At 41.2% G+C, this 17,125-nt stretch overlaps 1 protein-coding gene across 4 annotated transcripts; it reads left to right on the top strand.

The window, feature by feature from the left end:
• Positions 1 to 1,030: 1,030 nt before the first annotated feature.
• LOC125522592 (dormancy-associated protein homolog 3-like) lies at positions 1,031 to 2,339 on the top strand. 4 transcript variants are annotated; one of them, XR_007289847.1, is made up of 5 exons: positions 1,031 to 1,412; positions 1,492 to 1,600; positions 1,674 to 1,797; positions 1,987 to 2,029; positions 2,175 to 2,339. XR_007289847.1 is itself a non-coding variant. In XM_048687639.1 (4 exons), exons 1-3 carry the CDS (start codon positions 1,172 to 1,174, stop codon positions 2,012 to 2,014), a joined length of 393 nt encoding a protein of 130 aa, XP_048543596.1. In that variant the 5' UTR covers positions 1,034 to 1,171; the 3' UTR covers positions 2,015 to 2,029; positions 2,175 to 2,339. The 4 variants fall into 4 exon arrangements, 2 of the variants coding, with proteins under 2 accessions (XP_048543596.1, XP_048543595.1); XM_048687639.1 differs by lacking the exon at positions 1,492 to 1,600 and having other exon boundaries at positions 1,034 to 1,412; XR_007289846.1 differs by lacking the exon at positions 1,492 to 1,600 and having other exon boundaries at positions 1,035 to 1,412; positions 1,987 to 2,075.
• The last annotated feature ends 14,786 nt before the right edge of the window (positions 2,340 to 17,125 follow it).

Below are 17,125 nucleotides of genomic sequence, written 5' to 3' on the forward strand. Positions count from 1 at the left end.
TACACTAGTAACATGCATATATTACTGGTCTATATTACTACCTTCATAGTAGGTATTGTCATAGGTGTGATAACATAAATGTCTTCATTTATTACTCTGTAGACTCATTTTGCATTGGGAAGCTCTATGTGATGGTAATATATTATGTTACTCTATTTGCCTCTCTTTTCATTAACTACTTGCAACATCATCATTTTTGTTTAGGTGGCATCTATATGTTACTGCCTATATTACTCCCACTATGACCATCCTCATAGCCGGAGATGAGGAATGGGTGCCGGCGATTATTTAGATTATGTATTAATTATGCCTCAAGAGCCGAATGAGCACCGCTTAGTTTATGTAAATGTAATAAAATACGTCATGTTTATATGAAATATGCCCATGTTCGCATGAATTTCATTCGGTTTGTTGCAAAAGTGTTTGAAATGTATACGGCTAAGGTTGTATGGCAGCCTCCGGCATCTGTATCCATAGACTGATCCCCCTTTCCGCAGACAGATGCGAGAGAAAATTTACGGGACGCCGTTTGGGATGCCCTTAAAGCAACATCGAAGAAGATCATTGCAACTCGACACCAGAGCTCTCACTTGTTTCTTCTTACCACATGGCATGTGTGGTAAGCAAACAAAAGATCCCAATATTGTTTCTTCTTCGATACTATCCGCATCGTCCTCCATTTCAGCCGTGGAAATTAAAGGTCGAGCCTATCCTAATTCCTAAAAGAAACGAATCAACATCACCGCGATGCAATATTTCAACTCTGCGCATCTCATTTGAAGAGCCTTTCGTTTTCCCTCTCCAAACCAACCCAGCCCGGGCCCGGCCATCAAGGACTAGACCCCACTGCTGGAGACGACATAGATGGTTGATGGTCATGGTAGCCGGCATTGGTGGACCAATCAAATGCATGTTGCAGGAGCGGCAACACTCCACGTCGTCAGCGAAGATCCGAATCCTGCCGAGCAAATCAGCGCACGCCTGTATTATTCATCCCCATCCACCTCTGCTGCTCTATAAAGAACCTCTCGGCCGCGGCCTATCGGAGCCCCGAAGGCCACTCTGACTCGCGCTCTTCCCTCTCTGTCCCTCTGGCTCCCAACCAAGAAATAGCCACGACGGCGACACGTCTAGGTAGACGGAACGGAACCGGTTGCGTGCTGTACGGAGCATGGGGCTCCTCGACCAGCTCTGGGACGAGACTGTCGCCGGCCCGCGGCCGGACCACGGCCTCGGCAGGCTCCGCAAGTACTCCTCCTTCTCGCCCTCGACCGCGGCGGCCGCGGACGTCGCGCCGGCGGTGACCCGCAGCATCACTATCGCCCGGCCGCCATCTCTCTCGGTGCCATCCGGCGAATCAAGCTCCGCGACGCCGTCCCCGGCCAGCGCGCCGGACTCCCCGTTCGCAGCAGGTGGGCCTCCTCCTCTGTTTCTTGGCCTCTCCCTGTGATTTCCATTCTTTAATTAGGATCGGTCTGTGACTCTGTGTAGTGTTGATCGACCGTGATCGCTTCTGTTGGATCGGCGATGCGTCGCTTGTCCCTCGAGCGCGATGCAGCCACAGAATCAGATCCGTGACCACTGTCCCAGTCGCAGAAATGTCGGGAAATTTGCTGTTGAACCTGAAATTCCCCTCATTAAATTGATGTTCTATCTGAATCTTTATGCTGCAGCTACCAGTAGCATACGGAAAGTGGACGGATGGAGGGCGTTCCGCCGGAAATCCAAGATGGCCAACGTCGACGTCGTCCGGGCGGAGGCGACCGTCGGGCCCAGGAGCCCCACCGTGTACGACTGGTGCGTTTAAACGTCGCCCTCGCTCTCACTCCATCCTCCTTGCACCATACCAATGATGATCCATACATAGATACTACCTACTGGATACTATGTCTGACCAATCATTCAGAAAAATAGAACATAAGAACATATGGCACGGTTCACCGTGGTAGGTGGTTCCGTTCTAACTCTGGGTCGGTGTGCTTGCAGGGTGGTGATCAGTTCATTGGACCGATGAAGCAGCACGCCCAAGGTACGAAATAATCGACCGATGCCGATGAAGCAGAGGAGCTTAGCTGGTGTGTTTGAGGCCGTGTGTTCGTCATGTCATATGCATACCTGCTGTGTAATCGTTGTGTTAATTAGATGCACTTTCCTTCTTCTTCTTTTTTATGTAGTTGTGCGTCCCTTTGGGCTGCGAAAGTATGTGATGGCAGTAGCTCCGGTTGAGGCAATCGAGATGTTTTGCCTTCACGAGGCAAGGCACCTTTTGGTGTGTGTGGAGGAGATGAGCGCTGAAATGAGGATGCAATGCAAGTGTACAATCATGCTTCGTTTTCTTACTATCATTGTCCATGTACTGTAATTGAGTACCATGTGTGTCTGGAGTTAAATGCAACAAATCACCCTAAATCATACCGGCCAATGGAACAGACGCCCCCTTAGTTGGTTATAAGGGTCGGGTCTTTTGGGCCTTATGGGTGACTGCGAAAATAAGTTTCCCTCTACCCAGCTTATGGATGGCCAAACAAAAGTGCTTGAGAAAGACCAAAAAGCAATATGGATGTTTCCTCATAGTCAAAAAATATGAAATAATTTCAATTAAAAAGAACAGTTTGTAAGGTGGACATTAAAATAATATGAATACTTTTAAGAAAGGTGGACATTTTGAAAATTCATCACCATTTTTTCTGTACATTCATGAATCTATATCTATATCTATAACTATATCTATATCTATACCTACTAATAAAGGAAGGTGCGTTTCGTCAATTTTTTCATCTGTTCACCGCCGAAAAGAATTTTTGTCAATCTGAGTTGCTACTAAATTCTAATGCCTTTATCTGCTAGAAAAACATTTTTCTTACGTGGGCCGCGCGCTGTGGCCCAGCGAAACCAGCCCACTTATTTTTCTGTCAACGCAGTTGGGAAAATTCTATTTTCTGCACTCGGCGATAAATAGTAAGAGTTTCCCACAGGGTAACCAATAATGGGTTGGCCCATATTTCTTTTTTTCCGTGTCTTCTATTTTTATTCCCCTTTCCCTATCTCTTTTTCCCTTCCAAGTTCATTTTTCTTTTAAAACTTACTCCCTCCGTCCGAAAATACTTGTCATCAAAATGGATAAAAAATAATGTATGTAGAACTAAAATACGTCTAGATACATCTCCTTTTATCCATTTTGATGACATGTATTTCCGGACAGAGGGAGTATTTCATAAATTAAAAATTCTCAAAAATTGTTAAGAATTAAAAAAATTGGAAAATCTTCTGAATACCAAAATTTTGTTGCTATTTTGAAAAATATTCTGCATGCAAAACATTTCCTATTTTTTAAAAAACATTTCCTATTTTTTTAAAAACATTTCCTATTTTTTCTAAATTGTTCGGCATTTCTATAAATAAAATGGCAAAAAAACTCAAAATTCTAAAAATCTTCTTATTTTAGGAAATTAAAAAATTAAAAATAATGTTCGTGTATAAAAGATCAACATTTTCTAAAAATCTTGCGAATTCTCAACAGATGTTCCTATTTTAAAAAATGTTTACAAATTCTAATAATGTTCATATTTTTATAAAAAAATTGGTGTTTTCTGAAAATGTTTGTGAATTTTAAACCCTTTCATATTTTGTTCACGTTTTTTTCGAATGTCTACATAATTAAAAAAACTATTCAGGATTTGAAAAAATGTTCATGTGTCCTACAATATTCAGAAACTTCATACCTTAAAATCCCTTGATTGAAATGATTGAAAGGAAGAGTAAATTGAATAACTCATGGACCTTCTCTGGCGTATGATGACGTAATAAAACTCTTAAATGCCCTCGATCAATGAATGGAAAAATAGCGTATTGATTCCTTCACACGTGGCGATACCGAAAAGCTAAATGTTCCTTTTTCGCGTGCACATAGGATTTTGCTTGCACATATAGTTCTCACTGACTATAAATGCATACTATTTTATCTCCCGTTGCAATGCACGGACATATGTGCTAGTATTTTAATAAACCATGAATTTTTTTAAAATTTTGTGAGCATTTTCTAAAAGAATCAAAAAGAAAAATAAGAAAACAGATTTTATTTACAAAGAGTAATATAAAAATTGAATAAAAAAGTTAATCAGATATAGAATCCTACTCAGGAAATAAAACCAAGAAGAACAATTCTGTGAACTGGTGGTGGGGAACTACGAGAGGATGAAAGAATACTGGAGGAATAGGTCGATCCAAATTACAATCCCATAGATGTGTGATTTCCCGACATTTAGTCACAAGTTGCTAAGAACTTCCTATTATTTGCTTATAGTGAAGAAGAGTAGTCTTTTCATACAAACCGCACACTCTGATATCCTATGGGCCTCGCCCAATTAGCTTTCATTCGCTTAGCATTGAGGAGTTTTTTTTTCTTACTATTTTCTTGTAATGTTTTTAGGGGTCTGCTGTAATTTTCTCCAGGACACGTTATATCTACTATTTTCGTTCGTTTTCCTTCCAATAAATAGTTTTTTGTTTTATGTCTTATTTCCTCTTCTTCGGGTTTTAGAATTTTTTTATAAAAAATATTTGTTTTTTATGTTTTATTTTTAACTAATAATTATTTTGCAAAATATTCGTGTTCATTCAAGAAATCATGGTTTTTTAAGAAGTATTGAGCTTTCTAAATTAGTAACATTCTCTAAATTTGTGAATATTTTTAAAATTTCGTGAGTACTTTTAAGTTCTTAAGGTTTTTTGAAAGTTAGAAACCTTTTACTGTTTGAAACACAACTTTCCCTAAATTTGTAAAAACAGGTAGCTGGTTTTTTCTCACCGCCTGGTGGTTCTCTTTTTTGCCGTCAGGAACGAGCGAGTGCATTGTTTCTTTTTTCCTTTTGTTAGAACATGAGGGGAGCAGCATGGGAGTGTTGTTCCGCCTGCCCGATTCCCGCCTATCCATCGCAGATGGCGATGAATAAGAGTTCCAATAGAGAAGTGACTGCGTGCTGGGCACAGGAATCACTGCCGTAGAGGAAGCTCAACGGGAGTGAGTACGTGCTGGGCACCCGAAAAAGAAAAAAATATCATATACGCGTGTTTTCTCGCGTTCGTGATCTGAGAAATTTAGGTCCCCTCGTCTTTGGCTGTCATCTTGGCGCTAGAGGTGTCGGACCTCGGATCTTGAAGACTCTATGTTCTTTGTCAACGTCTTTTTTTTGAATCGGGCATAACCCCTTTCCATTACTTTGACATAACGGAAATACAGAGTTCCGAAACTGAAGCTACCAAGGAAATTAGAAAGGGGAAAGCGAGTTCAGAGCATCCTTGGGAAACCCACTGCAAGCACCCGTCATCGAGCAGCGTACCGTGGGGCGAAAACCCAAGGACACCCAAACGCAATCTAGACCTAACCAGGAGAGTTCAACAAGCTTAAGGCTACCAAAAGGCTCACGCAGGAGCGATACCACATGCTCGCGCAGGAGCAGAAACAAGTAGTTTTAATAAAGCATGGCCAAGGACCCAAAGACGAAACAGCTCCACCGTCGTGATCCATTTACTGGCCACGCCCTTTCAATCAGTACTGCGCCCTCTCGCCTGATGCCGCACAGATCCTCATCATGTTCGAAGCGTTGGCCCTACTCCAGTCATAATACATGCCCAATAAGACATGAAGCCACATGCAGAGTAAATTGCTGCGAAAGGAGTCTGTAACTTTTTCCCCTCGAAGGTAGCCTGATTGCGACAATTCCATATTGCCCAGCAGATGGCCGCAAGCCCGAACATGTAAAACTTTTCCCCATCTGGGAGGAAGACATAGCACCAAGAGAAGTATTGCCAAATATTATTCGGGTACTTGTCCGTGCCAAGAACACACCCCACCGTCCTCCAGATTACCCTGGCCACATGACAAGTGAAAAACAGATGCGTCGACGTCTCTCTGTCCCTACAGAAAGAGCATCTGGGGTTGCCTGCCCAATGTCTTCTGCTCATGACGTCCCTAGTTAGAATAGCGTCCTGGAAAACTTGCCATAGGAATATTTGGATCTTTAGGGGGATTTTTTTTGCCAAATCCACCTATAATTACACCCTGTCATGTTTCCCTCCAGGTGATCATACACTGACTTGGTCGTAAAAAATTTCTTCTTGCCTAGGTTCCAAATAACCTGATCAGGTTCCTCGGACAACATCCAGGAGTCAACTGTAGCTTTAAGCTCATTGCATTGATCTAACAGTGGCGAATGTAGTTGTCTTCGGAAGAAATTATCCCCCACACCGGTTCTAAACTTCTCCACCGTGATTTCTTGTTTATTGCAAATGCTATGTAGCACAAGATATTTCTGATCCATAGGAAGTTCTTCATTTAAGGAATCTTTACATACCCTGGCAAGGTTGCCCGAATTCATTACCACTTTCCTACCCGCTAGGTAGTATTCCTTCACCTTCATGATAGCCTTCCACATGGGCGAGTCACTAAATTTGCTTTTGATCGAGGTCACCTTATCTTTTTTCATGTATTTTGCCCGGATCACCTCTTGCCACAACCCTTGTTGTGTTTCTAGCTTCCACCACCACTTGGTGAGCAGGCTAATGTTCTGTTTATGGAGGTCTTTCACTCCCAGGCCTCCTTTGTTTTTAGATCTACAGATTCCGGACCACTTAACCAAGTGGTATCCCTTGCGCCCCTCGTGTTCTTGCCAGAAAAAACGCTTACGATGTTTATCCAGCTTCTCAATGACCATCTTAGGAAGTAGAAACATGGACATATAAAAGTAGATGATACTAGTAAGTGAGGAGTTAACTAGGATTAATCTTCCTCCCGAGGAGGCCGCATTGCCTATCCAAGATTCACAGCATTGAAGAAATCTTTCATCAGCAAAATTCTAGTGCAGGTTACGAAGAGTAGAATAGCTGACCGACACTCCAAAATATTTCATTGGGAAATGACCAATCTAACAGTTAAACAAGTCTGCATAAAAGGCCAACGTATCATCATCCCCTCCCACACATAAGGTTTCACTTTTCAGGAAGTTTATCTTTAGTCCAGACATAAGTTCGAAGATATATAGTAACAGTTTCAGATTCACAGCTGCCTTTTTGTCATGCTCGAGGTAGATGACTGTGTCATCGGCGTATTGGAGAATGGCCACCCCATCTTTAAAAAGATCTGGTGCCAAACCCGTGATAAGATTCTCTTTTTGAGCGTTACGGGTCATCTTAGACAGTGCTTCCACAGCTAGGTTAAAAAGAAAAGGGGAGTGGGGATTGCCCTGGCGCACCCCCTTGTGGATCTGGAAATAAGGGCCTTTTTCGTTATTCAATTTGACGCTAACAGTACCAGGTTACACCAAAACCTCGGTCGCGATGACAATCTAGGAGGAATTCCATCGCGACCGAGGTTTTGGTGTAACCTGGTGCGACCGAGGTTTTGGTGTAACCTGGTCAACGTCTACTGATCATCAAAGTTTTGTGAGAATAAATTTTCTCTCGTTCTTTTGGCGGTGCCATGAGGTTAGAGAATTTTCTGTCCTCGCGGATCCGATTATTCAAATCTGATGAGTTTATGTTGTGTTAAGCTTTTTCTATTGACCTGATTCTTTGTGAAGTTGAAATCTTTCATCTACATCATGGTGAAGATATAGTGATTCGACGGCCTGCATTTCTAGGGAATCATCCCCGGCCCAAGTATGTTCATCGATGAATACTTCCATCTTTTTGGATGAGCGACTCAAGGCGCTTTCAAAAACCATCATTGATAATGTTCGTGCGGGTGCAAGAGTGACGACATCTTTGCTCCAGTTCAATTGCAGCCTTTTGTTGGGGAATGTAGCATGCAATTTCAAAAAAATTCCTACGATCATGCAAGATCTATCTAGGAGACGCATAGAAACGAGAGGGGGAGAGTGTGTCCACGTACCCTCGTAGACCGAAAGCGGAAGTGTTAGGTTAACGCGGTTGATGTAGTCGAACGTCGTCGCGATCCAACCGATCAAGTAACGAACGTACGGCACCTCCGAGTTCAGCACACATTCAGCTTGATGACGTTCCTCGAACTCTTGATTCAGCAAAGTGTCGAGGGAGAGTTTTGTCATCACGACGATGTGGTGACGGTGATGGTGAAGTAATCCGTGCAGGGCTTCGCCTAAGCACTACGTGAATATGACAGAAGACGTAAACTGTGGAGAAGGGCGCCGCACACGGCTAACAATTGTTGGTGTGTGTTCTAGACACCCCCCTCCCCATGTATATATAGGTGGGAGAGGAAGGGGAGCAGCCTTGGGGCGCCCCAAGTAGGAGAAATCCTACTAGGGGGCCTCCTCCAATTCGGCCTCCCCCTTTCCTTATCTCGGAAAGAGGGGAGAGGGGAAAGGAAGGCGGAATCATATTCCCTCTATTTACTTTCCTCCTCCCCTTTTCCTTTCTCCACTTAGATCGACCCATATGGGGGCGCACCAGCCCACAAGGGGCTGGTCTATCCCGCCCTAGGCCCAATAGGGCCCATATCTTTGGCAGGGGGGGGGGGTTGACCCGATACGTACCCGGTACCCCCGGAACACTTTTAGTGTCCGAATACTATCGTCCTATATATGAATCTTTACCTCTCGACCATTTCAAGACTCCTCGTCATGTCCGTGATCTCATCCGGGACTCCGAACAACACTCGGTCACCAAATCGCATAACTCATATAATACAAAATCGCCATCGAACGTTAAGCGTGCGGACCCTATGGGTTCGAGAACTATATAGACATGACCGAGACACCTCTCCGGTCAATAACCAACATAGGAACCTGGATGCTCATATTGGTTCCCACATATACTACGAAGATCTTTATTGGTCGTATCGTAATGACAACATACGTTATTCGCTTTGTCATGGGTATGTTACTTGTTCGAGATTTGATCGTCGGTATCTTCATACCTAGTTCAATCTCGTTACCGGCAAGTCTCTTTACTCGTTCCATAATGCATCATCCCGCAACTAACTCATTAGTCACATTGCTTGCAAGGCTTATTATGATGTGCATTACCGAGAGGGCTCAGAGATACCTCTCCGATAGCCGGAGTGACAAACCCTAATCTTGATCTATGCCAACCCAACAAACACCTTCGGAGACACCTGTAGAGTATCTTTATAATCACACAGTTTCGTTGTGACGTTTGATAGCACACAAGGTGTTCCTCCAGTATTCGGGAGTTGCATAATCTCATAGTCAGGGGAATATGTATAAGTCATGAAGAAAGCAATAGCAATAAAACATAACGATCATTATGCTAAGCTAACAGATGGGTCTTGTCCATCGCATCATTCTCCTAATGATGTGATCCCGTTCATCAAATTACAACACATGTCTGATACGTCTCCAATGTATCTATGAATTTTGATTGTTCCATGATATTATATTATCAACCTTGGATGTTTTATATGCTATTTTATATGATTTTTGGGACTAACCTATTAACCTAGAGCACAGTGCCAGTTTTTCTGTTTTTTCCTTGTTTTTGAGTATCGCAGAAAAGGAAAACCAAACGGAGTCCAATTGACCTGAAATTTCACGGAGATCATTTTTGGACCAAAAGAAGCCCACGGAGTACCGGAGATGGGCCAGAAGAGTCCCGAGGCCACCACGAGGGTGGGGGCGCGCTCTACCCCCTGGGCGGGACCCCTACCTCGTGGCCGCCTCAGGGACCCGCTGACTTGTTCCCGACTCCAACAACTCTTATATATACCCAAACTTCCAAAAAGAAACCTAGATCGGGAGTTCTGCTGCCGTAAGCCTCCGTAGCCACCGAAAACCAATCTAGACCCGTTCCGGTACCTTGCCGGAGGGGGGAATCCCTCTCCGGTGGCCATCTCCATCATCCCGACGCTCTCCATGACGAGGAGGGAGTAGCTCACCCTCGGGGCTGAGGGTATGTACCAGTAGCTATGTGTTTGATCTCTCTCCCTCATGTTCTTGATTTGGCACGATCTTGATGCATGTATCGTGAGCTTTGCTATTATAGTTGGATCTTATGATGTTTCTCCCCCTCTACTCTCCTTTGATGAATTGAGTTTTCCCTTTGAAGTTATCTTATTGGATTGAGTATTGAAGGATTTGAGAACACTTGATGTATGTCTTGCATGTGCTTATCTGTGGTGACAATGGGATATTCACGTGATCCACTTGATGTATGTTTTGGTGATCAACCTGCGAGTTCCGTGACCTCGTGAACTTATGCATAGGGGTTGGCACACGTTTTCATCTTAACTCTCTGGTAGAAACTTTGGGGCACTCCTTGAAGTTCTTTGTGTTGATTGAATAAATGAATCTGAGATTGTGTTGTGCATATCGTATAATCATACCCATGAATACTTGAGGTGACATTGGAGTATCTGGGTGACATTAGGGTTTTGTTTGATTTGTGTCTTAAGGTGTTATTCTAGTACGAACTCTAGGATAGATAGAACGGAAAGAATAGCTTCATGTTATTTTACTACGGACTCTTGAATAAATCGGTCAGAAAGGATAACTTTGAGGTTGTTTTCGTACCCTATCATAATCTCTTCGTTTGTTCTCCGTTATTAGTGACTTTGGAGTGACTCTTTGTTGCATGTTGAGGGATAGTTATATGATCCAATTATGTTATTATTGTTGAGAGAACTTGCACTAGTGAAAGTATGAACCATAGGCCTTGTTTCCTAGCATTGAAATACCGTTTACACACACTTTTATCATTAGTTACCTTGCTGTTTTTATATTTTCAGATTACAAAAAACTATATCTACCATCCATATTGCACTTGTATCACCATGTCTTCGCCGAACTAGTGCATCTATACAATTTACCATTGTATTGGGTGTGTTGGGGACATAAGAGACTCTTTGTTATTTGGTTGCAGGGTTTGTTTGAGAGAGACCATCTTCATCCTACGCCTCCCATGGATTGATAAACCTTAGGTCATCCACTTGAGAGAAATTTGCTACTTTCTTGCAAACCTCTGCACTTGGAGGCCCAACAACGTCTACAAGAAGAAGGTTGTGTAGTAGACATCAAGCTCTTTTCTGGCACCGTTGCCGTGGAGGTTAGCGCTTGAAGGTATATCTTTAGATCTTGCAATCGAATCTTTTAGTTTCTTGTTTTATCACTTGTTTAGTCTATAAAAGAAAACTACAAAAAAATGGAACTAAGGTTACCTAATATGCTTCATCATTTTAATGTCTTTCATGAAAATAAGGATTCCGATAATTGTGCCAAAGTGTTAGAAGAAGAATGTATTAAAATGTATGGCACTAAATCTTTGGAGGATGAGCATGATTGCAATGTTGTTAGTATGAATTCTTTGAATACCCATGATGCTAATGATATGCAAAGCCATAAGCTTGGGGATGCTATGTTTGATGATGATGATATTTTTAGTCCCTGAAGTTTTGATATGCAAATTTATTATGATGATAGCATGTCTCCTATTTATGATGATTATATAGATGAAAGTGGGTTTGGAAGAGTGTCGACTTTAGGGAGTAATGATCCCACTATTTTGGAGGGTGTTGAATCTTATTTTGACGGTTATGAAAGTGGATTTGGAGAGGTCATGACTTTATTTAGTAATGATCCCACTATCTTGGAAGAGATTTCAATTGATTATGATGAGAACAAAGTTTCTACTTATGATGATTATTGTGATGACACTTATGCCATAAAAAGTAGTGATGATTATATTTATAGAACTTGTCATGATTATGATTACCCTCTTTCTGAACATTACTCTTTTAATGTGGAAACAATTTATAGTATTCGAGTTTCTTATGATACTCCCACTATTCTGATTGAGAAGAATCTTGCTTATGTGTTCTATGCTTGTAGATCATGAAAAGAATGCTTTATGTGATGATTACATTGTTGAATTCATTCATGATGCTACTTAAAATTATTATGAGGGAGTAATATATTCTTGTAGGAATTGCAATAATATCAAGTTTCCTCTCTATGTGTTGAAAATCCTGAAGTTATGCTTGTTTTACCTTCCTATGCAAGTTGATTCTTATTCCCACAAGTTGTTTGCTCACAAAATCCCTATGCATAAGAAGCGGGTTAGACTTAAATGTGCTATTCATATTCTTCATGATGCTCCCTTTATGTTTCAAATCTTATCCTTTATGTGAGCATCAGTGAAATCATCATGCCTAGCTAGGGGCGTTAAATGATAGCGCTTGTTGGGAAGCAACCCAATTTTATTTTTGTTCTTTGCTTTTTCCTTCTGTTTAGTAATAAATAATTCATCTAGCCTCTGTTTAGATGTGGTTTTATGTTTTAATTAGTGTTTGTGCCAAGTAGAACCTTTGGGAAGACTTGGGTGAAGTCTTTGCGATCTTGCTATAAAAACAGAAACTCTTGTGCTCACGATATTAGCTACCATTTTTTACTAGAGAGTGCGTTTAGGCTGATTCTTTTTGCAGATGATTAATAGACTATTTCCTCAGGTGCAACAATTTAGATCAGAATTTTTGGAGTGACATAAGTATTCGAAACCTCCAGACTGTTACAAACTGTTCTGTTTTTGACAGATTCTGTTTTCTTTGTGTTGTTTGCTTATTTTGATGAATCTATGAGTAGTATCAGAGGGTGTGTACCATAGAGAAGTTGGAATACAGTAGATATTACACTAATATGAATTTAGGATGAGTTCACAACAGTACCTAAGTGGTGATTTATTTTCTTATACTAATGGAGCTTACGAGTTTTCTGTTAAGTTTTGTGTTGTGAAATTTTCAAGTTTTGGGTAAAGATTCGATGGAATATGGAATAAAGAGTGGAAAGAGCCTAAGCTTGGGGATGCCCAAGGCACCCCGAGGTAATATTCAAGTACAACCAAGAGCCTAAGCTTGGGGGTGCCCCGGATGGCATCCCCTCTTTCATCTTCGTTCATCGGTAACTTTACTTGGAGCTATATTTTTATTCACCACATGATATGTGTTTTGCTTGGAGTGTCATTTTATTTTCTTTTGTTTTTCTTGATATTTGAATAAAATATCAAGATCTGAAATTCTTAAATGTTAGACAGTCTTCACATAGTTTCATAAGTATTCGACTACTCATTGATCTTCACTTATATCTTTCGGAGTAGTTTGTCAATTGCTCTAGTGCTTCACTTATATCCTTTTAGAGCATGTCGGTGGTTTTATTTTGAAGAAATAGATGAACTCTCATGCTTCACTTATATTATTTTGAGAGTCTTTTAGAACATCATGGTAATTTGCTTTGGTTATGAAACTAGACCTAATATGATAGGCATCCAAGATGGGTATAAAAATAACTTTCATATAAAGTGCATTGAATACTATGAGAAGTTTGATACTTGATGATTGTTTTGAGATATGAAGATGGTGATATCGATATTAGAGTCATGCTAGTAGAGTAGTGTGAATTTGAGAGATACTTGCGTTAAAGTTTGTGATTCCCGTAGTATGCACGTATGGTGAACCGTTATGTGATAAAGTCGGAGCATGATTTATTTTTTGATTGTCTTCCTTATGAGTGGCGGTCGGGGACGAGCGATGGTCTTTTCCTACCAATCTATCCTCCTAGGAGCATGCGCGCAGTACTTCGTTTTGATAACTAATAAATTTTTGGAATAAGTATGTGAGTTCTTTATGACTAATATTGAGTCCATGGATTATACGCACTCTCACACTTCCACCATTGCTAGCCTCTCTAATACCGTGCACCTTTTGCCGGTATCATACACCCACCATTACCTTCCTCAAAACAGCCACCATACATACCTATTATGGTATTTCCATAACCATTCCGAGATATATTTCCATGCAACTTTCCACTGTTCCGTTTATTATGACACGCTCCATCATTGTCATATTGCTTGGCATGATCCTGTAGTTGACATCGTATTTGTGGCAAAGCCACCTTCATAATTTTTCATACATGTCACTCTTGATTCATTGCACATCCCGGTACACCGCCGGAGGCATTCATATAGAGTCATATCTTGTTCTAAGTATCGAGTTGTAACTTTTTGAGTTGTATGTAAATAAAAGTGTGATGATCATCATTATTAGAGCATTGTCCCAAGTGAGAAAAGGATGATGGAGACTATGATTCTCCCATAAGTCGGGATGAGACTCCGGACGAAAAAATAGAAAAAAGGCCATAAAAAAGAGAAGGCCCAAAAAAACAAAAAAAATAGAGAAAAAGAGAGAAGGGGCAATGCTACTATCTTTTTACCACACTTGTGCTTCAAAGTAGCACCATGATCTACAAATTAAGATCTTGCCTTCGGATCTGTGATAGAAGGTGTACCCAACAGTTTCTTTTGGGTATCCTATGAAGACGCACTTCTCTGATTTGAGTTCGAGCTTATCAGGCTGAAGCTTTTTCACATAAGCATCGCAACCCCAAACTTTAAGAAACGACAGCTTAGGTTTCTTGCTAAACTGCAGTTCATACGGTGTCATCTCAACGGATTTAGACGGTGCCCTATTTAACGTGAATGCAACTATCTCTAATGCATAACCCCAAAACGATAGTGGTAAACTGGTAAGAGAAACCATAGATCATACCATATCTAATAAAGTACGGTTACGATGTTCGGACTTGCTTGAAGGTTCAAGGTAATTGTATCCTTCCAGTGCAGTAGCTCCATGTTTTGGTACACATATTGCATTAAAATCATGTGTAGAACCAATAATATACATATAGTTGAGACGTAGCATAGGATGACATGAACTTAACATGAATTCTGATTCAATTAACTGAGGTATGTGCATATCTGTAAATTATTAGTTCGCCTCATCAATTCATTGTGCTGTGTGTAGACTGCTGTGGTGGAGGCCGGAGAGGAGGATCTACACCTTGTTGCTATGCAAAGCAAGCAGGTGAAAGGTCTAGCTTGCTTCTGGTGTTGGTCTGCACCAACGGGGCTTTACGCGGCATTCCTTCAGATACTAATAAGCGATGCCTCGCCCTTGTGCTTGACCTCGATGAAACCGTTGTGTTTTCTAACACAGCGGAAACCTTCGAAAGGCGATTGGACAAGATTATGTCAAGCTTGGAGGATTTGGAGCTTGATGCTGCTAATGAATCAGCAATGTCCGACGAATTCAATCGGACATTTAACGACAAACAATTGCTTGTCGATTTCAACGGAACAGATGCTATCACTATGAATAGTTACCAGACCGTGAGGAGCCATAGTGAACAGGGCATGTTCCGTAAACCCAGTGGACAGCTCGAGCTTATTATCCGTCCTATAATCAGGGTACCGGGAAGGAATGCTGTATTGACTCGCATTGCTCCAATTGTATGACCTAATTTAAGACTATATTGTAAATCACCAAAGTATCCTTAATATAACTAGTTGCTATTTGAAATGCTGTTTGAAATTGCTTCAGGGTGCTCATCAAATTAAACAACAATATCCATAGTATTTTTTATTGTAGCAGATTAGTATTTTTATCGTAGCAGATTAGTATTTTTATTGTAGCTGATTAGTTTTTATGTTGCATACAAACTAATTTTAAAAATCCATAAAGGTCCTTTATATTGTTGTTTACATTGTTTTGTTTAATTTATCGAAGAAGTCCCTTTTTTCTCTAGACGTCAATGATATTACTCTGTTAGATAGGTGGCATATGGTTTCAGGCTTCGGGCTTATACCAAGCAGCCAACAAAAAATACAGATTTTAATCCGGATTAAAACGACAGTGATGTTCATCTCAAGATTGAACCCAATTTAATTAGGTAAAAATTCTTGAGATGTTATTATCTGTTTATTATGTAGGTCTAGTTCTAAATAAGCCGGTTTACACAAGCCAAATCCACAAAGTCCAGAAGAATCACATATGTGCTAGTAGCTGCATGCACATATCGCAAGTATACAAAAATAGCGTTCGCTGTTCAACGTTAATTGTCGATGTTTTCACAGCTCCTCCTGTCCTAAAATTATGCGCTCATTTCTGTTTTCTTAATTTATTATACACCTGTTATTTCAAATATAAGTTTTTTTGTGGGATTTTCCAATATATGCTTCTTATATTTTCTTGTCAATAATTAATTACTTATATCATCGCTTCTTACTTGCTGCAATGTTACATGCCATTCAGGATCCAAACACTGGTTATTTTGTAAACATAAGGCCTAGCTGGGATGACTTGAAGGGTTATTTGATTACTTCCAGTGGGCGCCAAAGATTTAAAGTCTATGTTTGCACAATGGCTGGAAGAGATTATGCTCTTGAGATATGGAGACTGCTTGATCCTGAAGGCAGACTGATCAGCCTAAGAGAGATTTCACAACGTTTAATATGTGTGAGGCCAGGTAAAATGAGGCACGCATTTTGATTATTTTCTAAATGTTTATAGCTACGCTGGACAGGGATAAGCCTAAGAGAGAGTTCACACTGTTTGCATTCGCGTCATTGGTGCCCTTTAAAAGAAAACATGTGATAGGATGAGAGACCTGATACGTGCTAACCGGAAATACAAAATGAACATGGCAAGTAGGAGTAAAAAGGAATTTGTCCGACTAGATGGAGTAATAAAAAATGTACACTTCTCTTCTTAATAAGAAAGAAAAAGCTGCACGATTCTCAGCGAGGCTATACGCCTGGTTCCCCGGGAAGTTTGGACATTTTTCGGTCTAGTCGGCCTACCAGTTGGCCATGCAGAATCATGTGCAAGTTCATGCAGCTGGGGCATGCAGCTTCGCTCCGAGGGAGATCGTCCGCACTGGAATCTTGTATGGCAGGCTAAAGTTCCGAGCAAGATGAGACATTTTGCATGGCGTGTGATTGTTGATGCACTGCCTACTAACGCATGCAAAGCACGCCACCATATCCCTGTCTCTGCTACCTGTCGGCTGTGTGGGGAGGCAAATGACAGTTCGTTTCATGCTTTGATCACCTGCCCCAGGTCGGCGGAGTTGTGGGATGAGATGCGCCAGGTTTGGCCTCTGCCGGCAAAGGAGTTGATGTTGGAGACAGGCCAAGAATGGCTGTTCAGTATTCTATCAGTCCAAAAAGAAGAAGTTAGAGCAATGATAATCATGCTTCTATGGCGGATATGGAGTTTACAGAACGAAGCACTTCACGGCAAGTCGACACCACCTACAGAAATATCAAGAATTTTCTTGTGCATCTACTTAAGCTCATATACTCA

The sequence above is a fragment of the Triticum urartu genome, chromosome 7, assembly GCF_003073215.2.
Source record: "Triticum urartu cultivar G1812 chromosome 7, Tu2.1, whole genome shotgun sequence".
In the NCBI taxonomy this organism is placed as follows: Eukaryota; Viridiplantae; Streptophyta; class Magnoliopsida; order Poales; family Poaceae; genus Triticum; species Triticum urartu.